The following is a 15995-nucleotide window of genomic DNA, read 5'->3' as shown; positions in this document are numbered from 1 at the left end:
TTCTGTGCTTCAACTTCCATTTTTTTCTGCAGTGTTTAAAATGGAGCAGGCAGTTTATATGCCAAGACTCACATATATAAAATGGTGTAGATCCAGAAGCAAACTTCACTGTTGGCACAGCGTTAACCAACAGGGAGGGAAAATAGCATCTTCCTGCTTAGCTTATTCATTTACACTTCAAAGACCTTTCAAAATCCGTTCACACTAGAATACATTCCAGCAATAACGTTCCACTCCTCCCCACTTCCTCTTATATTCTTGTTCTACACCTTTTTAGTTGTGTAGAAATAATAATCTTGAATTATTAAGAGGAATTTTTCTAGCAGACAAGGCTGTTCAAAGTGACATAAATGAATTAGAGTGTGTCTGCTACTTATGTAGAAGAATAAGGCTTCAGCAAGTCAAAGTACAAAGGCACAGATTCAATACAAGCTGTAAGCATTAGCATGTGAGCATCAGTTATCTTTCTGAAGTCACAGCAATACGCTTAGCCCTAAGACCCTTCCATCGTGAGGCAGTGCAGTTCTATATGCACTGGACTGTCATTCTCACAAAGGGACAGATATCCTTGCATACCCGGAAAATTTTGTGCATCCTCATAGTAGCCGAACAGAAGATAAATCTTGTTAGAAGCAAGCGAAGAAATTCATCCCCAAAAAATTGAAGAAAGGACTGATCTGTAGAGAAGGCAAAGAAAACTCAGTTTAGAAAGGGTTTAAAAAAACAAAACAAGACCAAAAAAAACAAAACGGAGAGAGAGAGACTTGGGGGAAAGCACTACAAATTCTTGTGCATTCCCCTTATTCACTATTCTGTCCTTTCAAAAGGCTGAGCAAGAAAAAACAGCATCTGCTTAAGCAGCACGCTAAGGTTCAGTTGTGCATCTTTAGGCACGTACCTATGGATCGTGAGTGGGTCAGCAGTTGGGCAATATCTCGGTTGATTTTTCTAAGGTAATCTTGACACTTCTCCCACAATCCTCTGCGCATGCTTGATAATCCAGAGACAAACAGGAAAGCCATTAAAGGATTGTTCAGAAAGAGTGTGAAGAGGCTACCCCGCTGAGACTGATCTAAAAAAAAAAAAAAAAAAAAAAAAAAATCAATAGACAAAGAGATACATTTGACACATGAAACTGAAAAGCTGTCCCTACCACTGAATGAAGTTGCTCACCCACTAAATTCTGTAACAGAGGAACTACTCCTCTGTGTTAGTTACATCTTCTCTCCTCTTGTGGCAGATATGTTCTCAAGATGATGCAATGACTAGCAATAAAGGCTTACTGGAGATGCGTATTAACACCAAGAGAAATGAGATTTTCTCATGAATCATGGGAGGCCTATGTCTTCATTTTGAGCACATAACTTGAACACAAAAGTCATAACTGAAACAACCGACAGAAGATACTGATTATAAATACTAAAGAGAAGTATTAAACATGGACATTCTTATTCCATTCAAAAAAACAGGCAGTTGAACCTATACACACACACCCCGAAGTCTACACAGTTGCCCTTTGTTGGGCATCACAATATCCTAAAGCTCATTTACTCCATGCAGTTCAACATGATAGACAGGGGTCCAAGCTTTATCTCAATTAACTGGGAAGTCAAAAAAAAAGGCAATGCACATAAAATCATGTGCCTAAATGGTAAGGCCACTTCTTCATCAGCAAGGATTACTGACTTGTTTTGGTGCATTTGGTTTTTTTTTCCAGGACTTGGGCACACAGCATGCATGGTGTAATGCTATAGTGACACAGGGGCTCAATTAGGTTCAGCTAAGAAGTCTCTGCATGATGCTCTAGCACACAGTGTAGCACTGCTCCAGAACTACAGCATGACTTTCCTGACTGTTCCATGAACACAATATAAGCATCCAGCATTTTATAAAGTTCATTCTATTTTTCAGAGTTTGTTTAAACAGGATTCATTATTACGCTACTTATTTTCTACTTAAGTTTCAGCTAAATAACAGGAATAGTTTCAAAACAAATGAGAAGCTTCCACTTCTTGCACATTCTCTCATGATACTTGCCTAACATCACTCTATGTGGCTTAAGCTAGACCTTTGTACTTGTCTCTGTGATGGATAATAAGCTTAACGTGGCAAATTCCAATGAGAAGGTCTGGAATGATTTATATTTTATAGTAGTCACAAGGACTGAAGAACATAATGTTTCATTGCCTGTTCCTACTATAAATGCACCTTCTCAGGGCTTACAAAGCCAACAGTTTTCTTAAACTTACCCTCCAAAATCAGAACAAGATCTGAGAAGATTTTGCTCTACACCTGGCATTTAAAAGTTGATGCCTTAAACTGACTCTGCTCACTTTCTGGGACCAATAAAGCTACCCAAAGTGCTAATCATCATCATCGCTCCAGCACTGCACTGGCAATTTTCTGAGTCTCCATGTAGGAGAGACTTTGCCTCCTAGCACTTGTTGAAGCTATCCGTAGAAATATCATCATTGTTAGAATAAATTATTTGCCATAAACAGTAACTAAATTTTATTGCACTACTTCAGGAAACATTAATCTGATTTAGGGATTACATAGTGATGAAATGCTATCTTTTCATGAAGAATCTAAGTTATATTTGTTTGGGATAAATATATGATGCAATGGCAACTTATTAGGAAATGCAATACTACACATACCTTGTAATGCTTTTGGATATGCTGTTGGAGAAAGCAAGCACACCAATGGTTGTCCAAATAAGTTTGTGAAATTCTGTAACAGATAAGAATTTTGAAGTATTGATGGTCACTTTGCTTGCTTTTGAATATTCAGCAGGTTAAGAGTACAAAGGCTAGTAATGCCAGAAAACACACTAATGCCCATCACACAGTTCAGCATTGGCAGTGAGGCTGACAAATTGACTTGCTCATAGATCACAGCATAGAAGGAATATAACCCATTGCATTTTAAAGGAATTATAATTCTCTCATTTCACTGCTACTGACAGCAGACACTAATTTCCTGAAAATACAGCTTTCAGTAGTAATACAGTACTTGAAAAAAAATCATGTTCTGCAGTAAAAGTGAAAGCCATTGGCTTTCAGGTCAAAATAGATCTAGCGTCTTTCCTCAATACCAACTGAACTATCCAGTCAAAGTAATTTCTTTCCCCTCTTCTTTCTAGCAGGAGGAACTATTTCTGGTATAACAGAAGAGCCCAGTGAAGAAAAGTTTTAAAATAAGATTCCTTTACAGCAAGTATGTCATAACCTTAACATCTGCTATACTGAACCCTCATTTTACAATACTAATTTCAAGCACCTTCCACCAGCACCTTAAATATTGCCTAACTGTCCTGTTGGACACAAATTTCTCCAGAAACCTCAAATGACACCGTTGTCCAGTTTCACCAACATTTACCTGATAACAGTCCTACTGTGTATCTGTCTGGTAGCTATACTGATTGGTAATAATTATCACCAAGAAAAAAAAAAAAAAAAAAAAAATTTACACAACCTCATTAGCTGTCACATGTCTCACCAAAAGAGCCTTCTTAAAACAGAAGGCTTGCAAAGCCATAGAAAATGTAAATGATCATGTCTGCATCCTATCAGAGCACACATTAAAACCATGCATCCAGAGCATGAGTGCAATACACATGTCTGTCGATTATATTCTTAAAATTGACAGGTTACGAATGTAAGGTATACATCACCAGAAGTATTTGCTTGTGTAGAATCATCAAAAAGCTAATTTTTTAATTTCTTCTGACTTCTGCTTAATTCAAATGGAATTTCCCTTCTGGGTAGTATATTTCAATTAAATTAGTTTCACTGAATTAATTTAATCTAAGTCTGCTAAATACTAAAGATAGTAATCTAGTCTAATCAAAATAAAACATTTCCCATATCTGACAGAGTGTTGACTAGTCCTAAAACCTCTTCTATTTCTTGAAAAGCCCAAGTGAGACTTATAATGCTAGATATTAAGGTTTGGTCTCTAATGAAGAAACAAAGACTATTATCATGAAGACAGTAACTGCAGGCCAACCCAGTACTATAAAGAAACATTTAAAACTCCAGGAGTCACCCCAGACGTTGCCAGTTTGAGCTGAATACACACTGACAGGTTACACGTTCTCAAGTAACATGTATGCTTAGTATTCACAAGCAGATTCACATGTTGAATTCTATCTTGTATCACCCAGTTAGAGACTAAAACAGACTTTCCATACACTCCATCAGTAAAAATGACAATGCAATTAAACACTGCCTACAGCTATAAAGCAAAACCAAGGGTCACTCATATATCTCAGGAAAGGTTATTACTCACTGACAGTATCTGAGATCATTTTGGACTCTGTCCCAGCGGAGGTTAAGTCAACATAGCTAGTAAGTCCTGCAAAGGGGAGAAACTACACGGTTTAACATAGAACGCAACCTTTGGAAGACAGCTGCTCATGCCAGTCACTACATCTAAACTATAGATCCAGCAGGTTAAGGCTCTCAAGCTTCCAGGTACCTGTCTCAGCTCTCGCCCAGACACAACCGCCTACCATAGCCCAAGCAAACACCAGGATTCACTCACCACCACCACCTCCGCTCCTGATTTCCACAGAAAAGCACTGTGGGCATACATGCAACAAAGGAAGAGGAGCATGTTACAGCCACGGCTTGGAGTGGAGGACCACAAGGTGCACCAGGAAAACCTGCCCTGCAGTCTAAATGTTGGTAGCATCTCTGGATAAGGAATGCCCTACCTTTCAGTGCATGGACAATTCAAAAAAGGGTAAACCACATTTTTGTTTCAAAATTGACTCTGTTTTTCTACTTCAGTATTCAAGTTTTCCAACAGTAGCATTGCTGCTTTTTAAAATGCATGTCATATACATCTCTTTCCAAAAGAAGTCACTTCACATGTAAGCTTTACTAAGCTAAGTATTTATACCACATCACTGACAAAGGCCTTGCATTCTTACTGGCTGGAGTTTTTGTTTTGGTTTGCTTTTTTTAAGACTTTGCATTTGACCATAATCTTAGACAACCATAACTACAAGAAGATACTGATTTAAAAATATTATTTCATCCACATATACAGTGGTAACCTTCAAGAACACAGCCATCTATATTTAAATGGAAGTGTTAAAAAAAAAAAATCATGGCTTTAAGTAGATATGCTCGATTCGCAGTTATCTTCCACTTTCAGCTAAATATACATGGGAGGAAGCTGTTCAAGTGCCGCTGATTTGACAAACTGGCAAGTCACTTCCTGGCAGGACCTACTTTCAGTCATCACCATTTAAGCCCTCCAGAGAGGGGGAGAGGATGAGAATGCATGCAGGAGAGCAGAAACGGGCTGTAGAAAAAGATGTGTGAGCAGTTGCTGTTACTGCCAGTATTGCTAGCAGTGACATTTAAATGTCAGGATAGCTACTCTCCTATCAGAAAAGATTAGAGCAACCATGTGGAAAAAAGTCAGCACACTGACTTCAACTTCTCACACAATCGCCCAGAACCTCTTTGTTTGTGCCAGTGCTTGAGTCTACAAAGCATCTCACAACACACCCAGAAGATAGTCAGACAGCACTACCAGTATATTCTGGCAACCAGGAACCAAGCACGTAAGCATGCACATAACGATGACAGACACGAATTTACAAGGGCTAGAAAATACCGAGGTTGAGAGCTCTGCCATCTACCTTCAGCTGAAAACAAAACGAAACACCTAAACCCATCCCCACATATCTATCTGCCTAGGTTCAATGGCAATAGATTGTGAAGGTGAATGTGAGTTCTCAAATGCTGAATATATTTTTTTTAAGTAGGGGTCCATGCTCTTTTTTTTTTTTTTCTTCATTGTCTTTCTAGTTTCCTCACAGTTGTGCCCACATGCTTGTGATCTGGGTCAGAGCTCCTAGCAGCCACTTCCATAATCCTGCCCTGAAATATTTCCAAAACTCACATTTCTATACTCCTTATATACAGGCAGAGCTGGACTTCTCTCACACCAGCTGCTCTGTGTGCTTAACAGACTGAACACTGGTGTATTTTACACTACTGATGGTCAGTTCACTGCCGAACAAGGAAAAGAAACTAAATGGAGGTTACAGTTTTTGCTTATTGTGTGCCCACAAAATCTAAAGAAAATTCAACTATCAAATTTAAATGTATTACGAAAAGTGAATTCTACTGTAAACACTTGATGGTTATTCTCACAAGAGCTACAAATATACACGTGAGAATCCATGACCTCAAAAAGATCCTTTACTCTAAGCTGTCCACAGAACCCTGGTATGTCCAGAGCTGTATTTGAATTAAGGATGACAAGGAATCCCTTACTCTCTCTTACAGAACTGATCCACTTGACATCTTTCAGCAATTCTACCAGAGAGGAAGGGGGTAAAACAAAACAAAACAAAAAACCAAACGCAAGCCACACTTTTTCCCCTGAAACAAAACCAAACCCCCTGCTGTTATACTGGAATGAATGTCAGGAAAGAGCAGAGGAAAATAAAACCCTACCAAATCCTCATTTTCTCAGAAAGACAAGTAAAATCATTCTAATTGTGTTTCCCTGCCTTTAAATGGGGAAGAGAATTTAATAAAAAGCAGATTTGCACAGAAATCTAGTGCAGTGAAGTTAAATGCAGTAGTATTTAAAAAGCCCTTTGAAATGCATTACAATACAACAAAGCAAAAACCATACAGAGAGGCTAGATCGTTATTAAGATTGTCAGGTGAAAGTTCCCTGGCTCAATACAGAACTATTCTGAATCATACTGATCACTGATGTAGTACCTCTCATTGGCCAACAAATGCCTTTAAAACAAATGACGCAGACTGTGGATACTGAACAAGGAACAAGTTCATCTGGCCACTAGACGTCCCTATTCCTCCTCTGAAATGCAGCTGTGAATGTTCACTTTTCTCACTGCACATAATGGAGCTATAAAAAGGAAGATATAAGGAAGTGGCACTTTACCCAGATATAGCACAATCTTAATATCCCATTGATGAATAAAATAAATGTCATAATGCTATCCAGATTCAACTGGCAACTGAGATTGAAATTGCCTGCTTCTGTATTACCCGAATTGCAGATTCTCAAAGGTGATTTGGCATGGAGTAATTCTACTGTATGTCCATAGCCCCCTAGGAAGGAGGCTCATTGTCCAAGCATATACCACTCTACAGTAACACTGGATGCTAATTTGAGTCTTGTTATTTCCTTGGTTCAGATACTTTTCAGACACAGACACCCCGTGTTTTATAAGATCAGGCTCAATGCTTTGACTCCTTTCTGTTGCTAAAAGCAACTGAGTGTTGGATGACTGGAAAAAAAAAAGGCAGATTAGTTATCTCCCTCCCCCATACACACACACCAAGATTTGTCTTTGGTATATAACAAAAATAAACCTCCCACCAGAGACCTTGGAAATCTTGAACCTTTTTTCCCTCCAGGAGGATTTATTACTTTCCAATGAGCGGCTGTTCATGTGCTTCTCCTTCTTGTTCCTATTCATAGGATCAGATCCTGACTAGCATGCACAACCTCAAAAGAAAAGAAAGACTGAATACAAACTGTTTAAAAAAATATCCTGTTAAAAGCGTAAGCTAACTAGGGGTTGACACTGTATCCTATCATACGAGTAGCTGCCTTCAAGAACCTTACCTTATAGGCGACACTGTTTGAAGAGTCCACAATGATAAACATGGGCTTTCTTGTGAAAGGGTAGAGATCTCCAGGGTGAAGACTGAAAAGAGAAAGGGACACTTCACAGACCACTAGAATCGCTGCAAAGCTGTGACAGTGCACAAGCTTCTCAGACACACAGCTGCCCATGTCCAGATAAAAAGCAAGCAGATTCCCCATGGCCCAGTCCTCAGATTCATCCTCAGAGAGTAACTGCAAAACTAATTTAGTATTCTCTATAATATGGGCTGTTGGACTTAATTCTTTCCCAACAAGAGATGTTTATCTTCTTGAGATGCCATCCACCATTAATTTGAAATTTTCCAGTAATAACGAATTTACGTTAAGTCACAGTAATACTTTTTGAGTGTTTAAATCATCATTTAGAGTTGCATATTCATTTCTAGTTGTTCAACTTCAAGCCAATCTACATTATGATGTCCTGCACTGAAGAGTTTGAATTCAAGAGACTTTGATGTGTTTTTCTCTATTAAAGACAAATTCTTCTGAATTTGCAGTTGTCACACTCATGAAACTTACCAATGCATCTCTTTGTAAGACTGGTTTCGCTTGTGGATAGCATCCCCATTTATAATGTCCCGGTTACTATTTGTCAGAACGCCACCAAAATCATATGGACCTACACATGGCAAAAAGAAAGCGAAAATTAGCAGAGGCAACTCACCTCTGTTATGGATTTAATGATTATATGAAAGGGAGGAAGCAACCACAAATCCCAGAAAACTAAGTGAATCTGAACTACTGCAGTTGTAAGGAGGGGATGAAGGAATTTGGAGATTTTACTAACTACATATTCAATTTTATGCATTTTTAGTAGTTTCAGCATCTATGAAATAGAAGGAAGCAATGCAACTCCATAACTTCTAATCTATTTATTCGCTACTTATCCATAAACATAATACAAAAGATCCAAATATTGGCTCTTGTTACACTACACAGCAAAAAGATTAAAACCCGTTACACATTTCATACAGGAAAATTAATACCCTTGTAAAATTACTATATGAGCTAGCATATTCTAGATTCAGAATTTGATCAAAATATAAGGCTAACTCAATCAAAACCCCTGTAGTCTCTCAGAATATATATAATACTATCATCCGCAGTTATAACACTGCAAAGGGGAGAAGAGAGAGCTCAGAGAATGAATATGCTTTCAGTACTCCTAGAAAAGACAAAACCAGATTTCAAATCTGCAGCAAAGGTTTATTTTTTTAAGATTTCAAATACATAATTCACAATTTTTACATGCACACAGCCTGGACACGTGTTCCGAAGGTAAGCTAAAGAAATATTTTGCTAAGTTTGCACAACTGAGCTACCCGCCTAACTGTCTGATGAAGAGCAAAGATGAAAGTAATGACTATAAAAAATATCAAATCCTACACCAGAAAAAATGTGCTAGAGATACCAGGAAATATTCTGCCATTGATATGGGTATGAAATGTCAGTAACATTAATGAAATAAAGTATTAGGAATTCCTCATTCTGTTATACATTTGCAGAGTTGGTTGACCCATATTTGGCCACCAAATGCAATTTTTTCACATTTGGATACATAATACACCTTTCCATTTTAAGGGAAGCTTTGGGAATACAAAATTAGGAACAGAACATACATTAATTTAGCACCGTTACAAATGTCTCGTGTGATCTGGCAAACACAAATGGCTTACAGGCAATAAACAGTGCAACTTGCAACTGCTCTCCCTTTTAATAAGGTAGAATTTTTTGGTCTGTGCAGACTACCCTACCTTATTAAAATAATGCAGTTGTAATGGGATTCATTTAATGAAAACTGAAGTCTGACTATGCAGCTCTTCAGAAAACAGAGCCTGGATGCCTCTACAGTAACGTATTAAGCTGAAACAATACATGCATTGAAGTGGACATATCACAGGCTTTAAAGAACGTGGTTTAGTTAGAACCTATCACCAAGTTGCAGCAAAAAGTAAAATGTTAAAAGCATTTAAAAAAAAAAATCACTGCCACAATCCAAAGCTGACAGGGATTTTTTTCCTTTAACATTTTGAGAGCTCTATAAATCATGCACTGGGATGGACAAGGCATGCATCTTATAAAGGAATGCAAGTCTCAAACAGATGAGGCATGTACAATATTTAGGATGTTAAAAACTTCCCCCCCCCGCCCCTTAAATTATATAAACAGATCTTTTGACTGTGTTTACTTCAGCCAACCAGTTTTCAGCTTTTAGATTAAAGCTGCATCCAAATATTCTGCTAGGTTGCAAAGAACAGGAGGATGAGGTGAGGGGAATTGTCAAAAATCATGAGAAGGGCTTGAATTGTCAGGTTAACAAGCGTGTAAATAGAACAGTCCCTGCAGACGCTTCAGCCCTTTTACCACCCATCTCCTGACCGTATGTTCTCATAGTACTGGAGATTGGAAAGAATCACAAAGTGCCATTTAGCCATTTTATTAACTTTGCAGTGATGCATCAACTGAGCCATGTGGTCTTCAAAATTGGTGAAGCTTTTAATACTTCAGATGCATCAAAAACTGGATATGTCCTTTGAAAAGGTCTCAGGTTAATGCACACTAATTAAAACACAGGGAATTAACTATTGTTTGTGGAAAAAAAAAGGCTATCTTACTAAATAGACGGGAGAATAAAATTGACTTGTCTTTTAAAAGGAGCTTTGTGACATCTTTCTTGGTCACTTGTCCCGGAACATAAAGAGAATTCAAGCCCTGTTCATGACAGGGAGCATTCCTTTATTGTACCTTCACTATCCGAACGACCTGATGGAAACACGCCCGTGGCAGACAAGTAAATCAGCAGCACACTGTTTGCAGGCAGCTCCTGAAATTCAAGTAAAGAGAAGAGTGGCAAGGGAAGAAATGTATAAGTTTGTTTTAATATTCAGTCATCCCCTTCATAAATACATTGTCATTTAAGATTGTGCTACTCCTGCTTCTGGCTTCCCTTCACTCTATTCTTCATACGTGTACATACCCTTCCCCACCACATATACCCCTTCAAATAGGTGAGCACACAGACAAAAATATAAACTGATGATACGTTCATAATTTTTTTTTCCGCACAGACCTCTAGGCTGATATTAGAGGTTCAAGCAGCACTAAAAAAGCATCTGCTTCCACATAAGACTCTCTTACTACCTAGCTAGATCTGAGGCTCTCCAAGATACAGAAACCAGAAGCTGCCAAGATCCATGCAGACCCTAACTCCCAAACAATTAAGGATCCTAAAGGAAGTTCTTTGTTTCCAAATACCCCAGGGCGTGCAACATCTGCCTCTTCCCCTGACCCTTCTCAGCTGGACAACAAGCACAACACATCCAGGTTTCTGTATAGACATGTAAAAGAAATCTCTTTTCCACCTTTCTAATGGGCTGTCTGCAAGAGGAAACAGATGCTTTTAATTTCTGCAAAAGGCTGAGCATGCAAGCACCCAAAATTCTAAGTAGTAAGGATGCACTTCCTTCACCTCACCAGCTGTTTCTTTACGGTTGTTTCTTGAAACAAACTGTAACTTGTTTCTTTATAGGATTCATATTCTGGTTTTACTACTAAATCTTAAGTTGCTGACTTGTACAGTCATAATTAAGCATAATGAGGCCAGCAACTTTATTAAATTAAAATAAGCACAGGAACTGTATTAAAAAAAGTCTACAAATGTATAGGTTACTTACATGGAAGACAGCAGTGGGTAACAAAATAAGACAGGCACATAAAAAATAGCATGTGCAGGAGAGAGATACAATTTAAATGGAATACAGAACTGGAGACCTGCCAGGTACACAGTGCTTAAGAGCAACAGTTTCTTGACATACTTCCCTGATTTTGGATTGTGTTTGGCACGACACAAAGTAGAAGAATACTGTCAAGATTTTTCTGTTCTCCAGTTCTCTTACCTCAAGAAATATTTCCTATATAATATATATATATAGGAAATAAATAAACTTTATATAGGAAACTCTTGTTATATATGTATGTCCGTATATATATATATATAAATGTCTGTATATATGTGTGTGTACCTACACACGCACAGATAAAATTACTGGCTAAGATTAAATCATATGCAACTACTACATCACATTAATTAAGGCTTTCCACAGTACTGCCATGCACCATGCTTGATACTGGACAGCTAGTACTAAGACTGCTTGCACAGGATTTGTTCAAGATTTGCTTTGAAGATGGCTGTATTTTAGCAATGATATAATAACTGCTGTCTAACAGCAAGCTGGGTTTCTGTCTTAAAATGAGTTTTTTTCTTTCCCTTAACAGTAGTCAACAGATTTGCCTTTATTATACAAATTACACATATCTATAATATTTCCATCCTCTCTGAAGATCGTATTGAACATTTTAAGAAGGCCAAAAAGGCTTCATTATCTTGAAGTATAAAAGATTATCTCAACCACATTTTATTCAGTGTCACATACATTCTGGATATTTTTCTATTACAAATAAATTCACCAATTTCACAAACCTTAAATGATGCTGCTAAAAATGTATATAGCTGGCTAAAAGTTGGTTTATAAAGTAGATATTTATGGGGGTTTTCCCGCCTGGCTGGTTTCTCCGTCGACTCCTGTTAAAAAAAAAAAAAAAAAACAAAACAAACAAAACACAACACAACAAATTCAACAACCGTGTATTACCAAAGCAGCTTCATAACCCTCTAAATTTCTATTTATTAGAATGTTCACCTTCAACATACTTCCCACACAAATGGTCTGCCCATGTTGCATTTCCTACTACACAGTAAAGCAAGATGCACAGTATTTGAACCAGAACTTTATATTATCCCTCATTTAAATGTTATCTAAATCTTTCTTACTCTCTAAAGCATCACCCAAGAAAAGAGTGAAAAAATTCACTCCTCAATTAAATAAATGAAAATCTACATATTTCCTTTTGCCTCCAGATAAAATATATTTTACGCTTTCTCTGAAGGGGATATTTAACTTTCAGATGACTTAGCAAGCTGATGAACTTATCTGGCTGCATGACTGCTAGAGTGAAAACAAAGGAAGGGGTGGATGTATATGGACAAGGACAGGCATGGCACCCCTTCAGAAATACCTTGGCTAGACCAATGTAAACCATTTGTGAAATTATGCCCAAATACTCATTTCTGCTATTTTTTCCACTATTGAAGGTTTGCTAAGGAGAAAAAAAAAAAAAAGGGGGGGGGGGGGGAGGAATAACAACAAACAACACATTACTTGGATCAAACTCCACAGGTTTGAGCTACTCTTCGCTAACTTCCAGTAAGAGTTACACCAGCTTTACCAATTTGCTTTGCACAGTGACAATACTGAAAGAGTACACCATTTAAAACAATACAAACAAACAAACAAAACCCAGTTAAGATCTGTTGCCAGGTTTGTCACTGAAATGGAACTTACCTGCATTCCAGGTTTGTTCATTTGTGATGCTAAATTCATTGGTTCCCTTTCAAGTGCTTGTAGCATTCGGAACATATCAATTGTTAATTCACTGAACTTGACCTGCAAAAGAGTCAACCAGTTTATTCTGCTAGATACAACTTAAACAGTATTTTTTGGAATTATCCAGGGAACAGATTCAACTGCATACGAGACAGACCATTTTCTGTCTCTCAAGGATCTGTCAGTGTCATCTTTGAATCTCTAAAGACCTGTGAATGACTTTTAGAAGAGCTTGCAGAGGACAGAGTCTATTACTGGTCTACCAGGCCAGTTCTCTGTAGTGAGGACCCTGACTTCAGAAATTACAGACTTTTCTGGGATGTTTACAAATCAAGTGCTGAAACTTAAGTACTATGAATTCAAACAAAATCTGAAAGATACACAAACTGTAGTTTAGATACAACTCCCTTGCTTACCTGAAAAAAGAGCTCAGAGAGAAGTCATGAAGTCTGTACAACTTCACTATCATCATCATCTAAAAAACAAGATCTTGAATGTCTTTTGAAAACCCCTTCCTGTTGCAACAAGCTGGAGTATGTCATATGAAAGCCTAAGTCAAGCTTTTTCTCAACATACCCCAGAGGCCTCTCATGCTTGAATGTTTTTAAGAACAATCCAGTATATGAAAATCAATTGTATCTACTTAATTGACATGATGAATATAAGCAATAAGAGGTCTAATATCTAATATTTCATTTTTAGCTCTTATTTCTGAGAACCTCCTCTTCTTGCTGCCACTGCAAACATCACAATCAAAATATTTTAATGTTTGCCTCTATTGGAATCTTTGTTACGTGATCAGAAGGGATGTCACAGGGGGAAGGACTCTGAACTCCAAAGATACAAACCCAAGTCCCCGGAATTTCTTTTACCTGGTTGTTGCAGTTCCCAATAATCAGTGCATCTGCAAGAGCAAGCTGTCCCACTATCATTCCCTGCTCTAGCAATGGAGCTCCTGTTTCAGAAAGCCGGTTAGAGGTGATTACAATGGTGTTGTCATCATTTAAAACCATAACAGGGTCTGCCTAAAAAAAGCAACCAGAATAAATCAGGAATTCAGGAAAACATACAGATTTGCAGTCAGAGAGAAGTCCAAAGGTCTTGTCACTTACAGTAAACATTTCATAACTGAGGCAGATTTTTTTAATTAATTTGCCATAGATATATTTCTATGCAGGCTACAGAGTAATGTCTTACCACCTGGAAAGGCAACAGCTCTTAGGGACTGCAAGCAAATACACGGTACAAGCACATGAAGGTAGAGCAAACAGAAAAACATACTTCCTCAAATGACACAAACTCTGCTTCACTTGTTCTATACCTGAGGAACCAAATGTCATCAACAACCTTACAAATTCATGAAGAATAAACTAAACATTCCTACAACACAGAAGAACCCTGTACTCTTTTAGTTCGCCTCCCCTTCCTAGAAATAAATAGCAAAGAAGGTGAATGATAATGCTGCCATCCATTCTGGCAATATTTAAATAAATACTCATGTTACATAGTGACATTTTGTACAAAAGGAGGAAAGTAGAACACTGTCTCATTTGACAGAATAAAAAAAAATTTCTTCTCCTTTTAACAAACTTTGTAAGTTGGTCACATTACAACTATGCTAAGAGCCTATCAGTTAAGTGCCATGCTTACACCATATTTTCCATTATATACTGCTTATGCATTGCCAGTGTAATAGACAGTACTCCAACAAAGTACACTTTGAAACACACCTAAGCATCAGCAAATTGGATTGGCTTCCACAACAACAGAACTAGAGTTGGCAGTCTCTCCAAAATCTTGACCGTGAAAACTGCTGTGCTTTCAATTCCACCATTTTCTGAACACCAAGAGCAAAAACAGTAAGGTGACCAAGTGTATTTCAGCTTCATGCTTCTGTCTTCAATACGTTACATGACCAGGTCTGACTCTTCAGACACTTTAACGGCTGTCACTGTTACACTACTGTGAACACATTTCAATGATTAAATTGGACAGGAATACTGTCCTGCTTACCACATAGAGGTGGTAATACAAGAACACTTCGGTGAACAGGTCAGAAAATTTTACTTTTAAGCTAATAACTAAAAGGGAATGGTATTCTCACCTCAATAAATGCTGCCACTTCCTGAAGAACCAGGTTCCACTCCACCTGATCTTCAGTATTAAAACGATGAGTATAGTCTTCAATTTCATCTGACAGCTCCTGATGTAAGAAGTTCAAAGACAGACATAGTCACTTCTTAAACTGAGAGCTTAACAAGCAGTCAGTAACTTTACAATTTGGTTAGCTGTGCTGGCCTTTAAGAATAATTAAAAAAAAAAATTACTTGAGAACATATGCAGCACACTTATGACTAACATGCCAGCCAAAACGCGCTCTTTCAGGAGACAGAACGCCAATGTTACACTGAGTTTTGGCAATGCAAAGTGTCTTTTAAGTAGGTCCAAATGCAAAGAATATCTGGAGTTAAGTATAACTATCCCACTCACATACAGCTATGTCACTGGTTATTACCATAAGCTACAGATACCAAGGACTCAAATTTCAGCTTAGAAGTAGCTTTAAATACACTGAGAAAGTGAATGGTATGGCTTTTTTAGCTGCTACTAAGCTAAGCTAGCAGTTCAAGTAAGCTTAGACACAAAGACAGTAATGCAACCTACACAAAACTGTCAATACCAGAAGCTGCTTGCAGCAAGGTTGTTAGAGGGGTTTGGGAAGCATATGCTGTCAGGGGAAGCACGCTGTTCCTTTGTTGTAGTTAAAGTACCTCCCTATCTAGGCTGCAGCTACTGGAGTATTTTTACTTGGTGTTCAAACAATGCTATCAAATCAGTTGAGCTTAAAGTGTCATTATTAAATGTCTGATTCACAGA

General features: G+C 37.8%; 1 protein-coding gene across 13 annotated transcripts in view; it reads right to left on the bottom strand.

Moving 5' to 3' along the window:
- The window catches only part of SCAI (suppressor of cancer cell invasion), a 51181-nt gene that overhangs the window by 6689 nt on the left and 28497 nt on the right, over positions 1 to 15995 (bottom strand). For 12 of the 13 annotated variants that reach the window (XM_030000037.2, XM_030000040.2, XM_030000036.2 and 9 more), the window contains 10 exons: positions 15223 to 15321; positions 13991 to 14143; positions 13077 to 13178; positions 12155 to 12256; positions 10420 to 10498; positions 8194 to 8293; positions 7633 to 7714; positions 2661 to 2733; positions 899 to 1072; positions 577 to 677 (listed from right to left, as the gene is read on the bottom strand). In XM_030000037.2, the coding sequence (XP_029855897.1) occupies positions 577 to 677; positions 899 to 1072; positions 2661 to 2733; positions 7633 to 7714; positions 8194 to 8293; positions 10420 to 10498; positions 12155 to 12256; positions 13077 to 13178; positions 13991 to 14143; positions 15223 to 15321 (1065 nt within the window). Of the gene's footprint in view, positions 1 to 576; positions 678 to 898; positions 1073 to 2660; positions 2734 to 7390; positions 7513 to 7632; positions 7715 to 8193; positions 8294 to 10419; positions 10499 to 12154; positions 12257 to 13076; positions 13179 to 13990; positions 14144 to 15222; positions 15322 to 15995 lie in introns of those variants that run through there. The other variant, XR_003921336.2, reaches the window with a different exon arrangement.

Source organism: Aquila chrysaetos, chromosome 24 (genome assembly GCF_900496995.4).
Source record: "Aquila chrysaetos chrysaetos chromosome 24, bAquChr1.4, whole genome shotgun sequence".
NCBI lineage: Eukaryota > Metazoa > Chordata > Aves > Accipitriformes > Accipitridae > Aquila > Aquila chrysaetos.
This window is presented reverse-complemented; position numbering and strand designations above follow the sequence as displayed.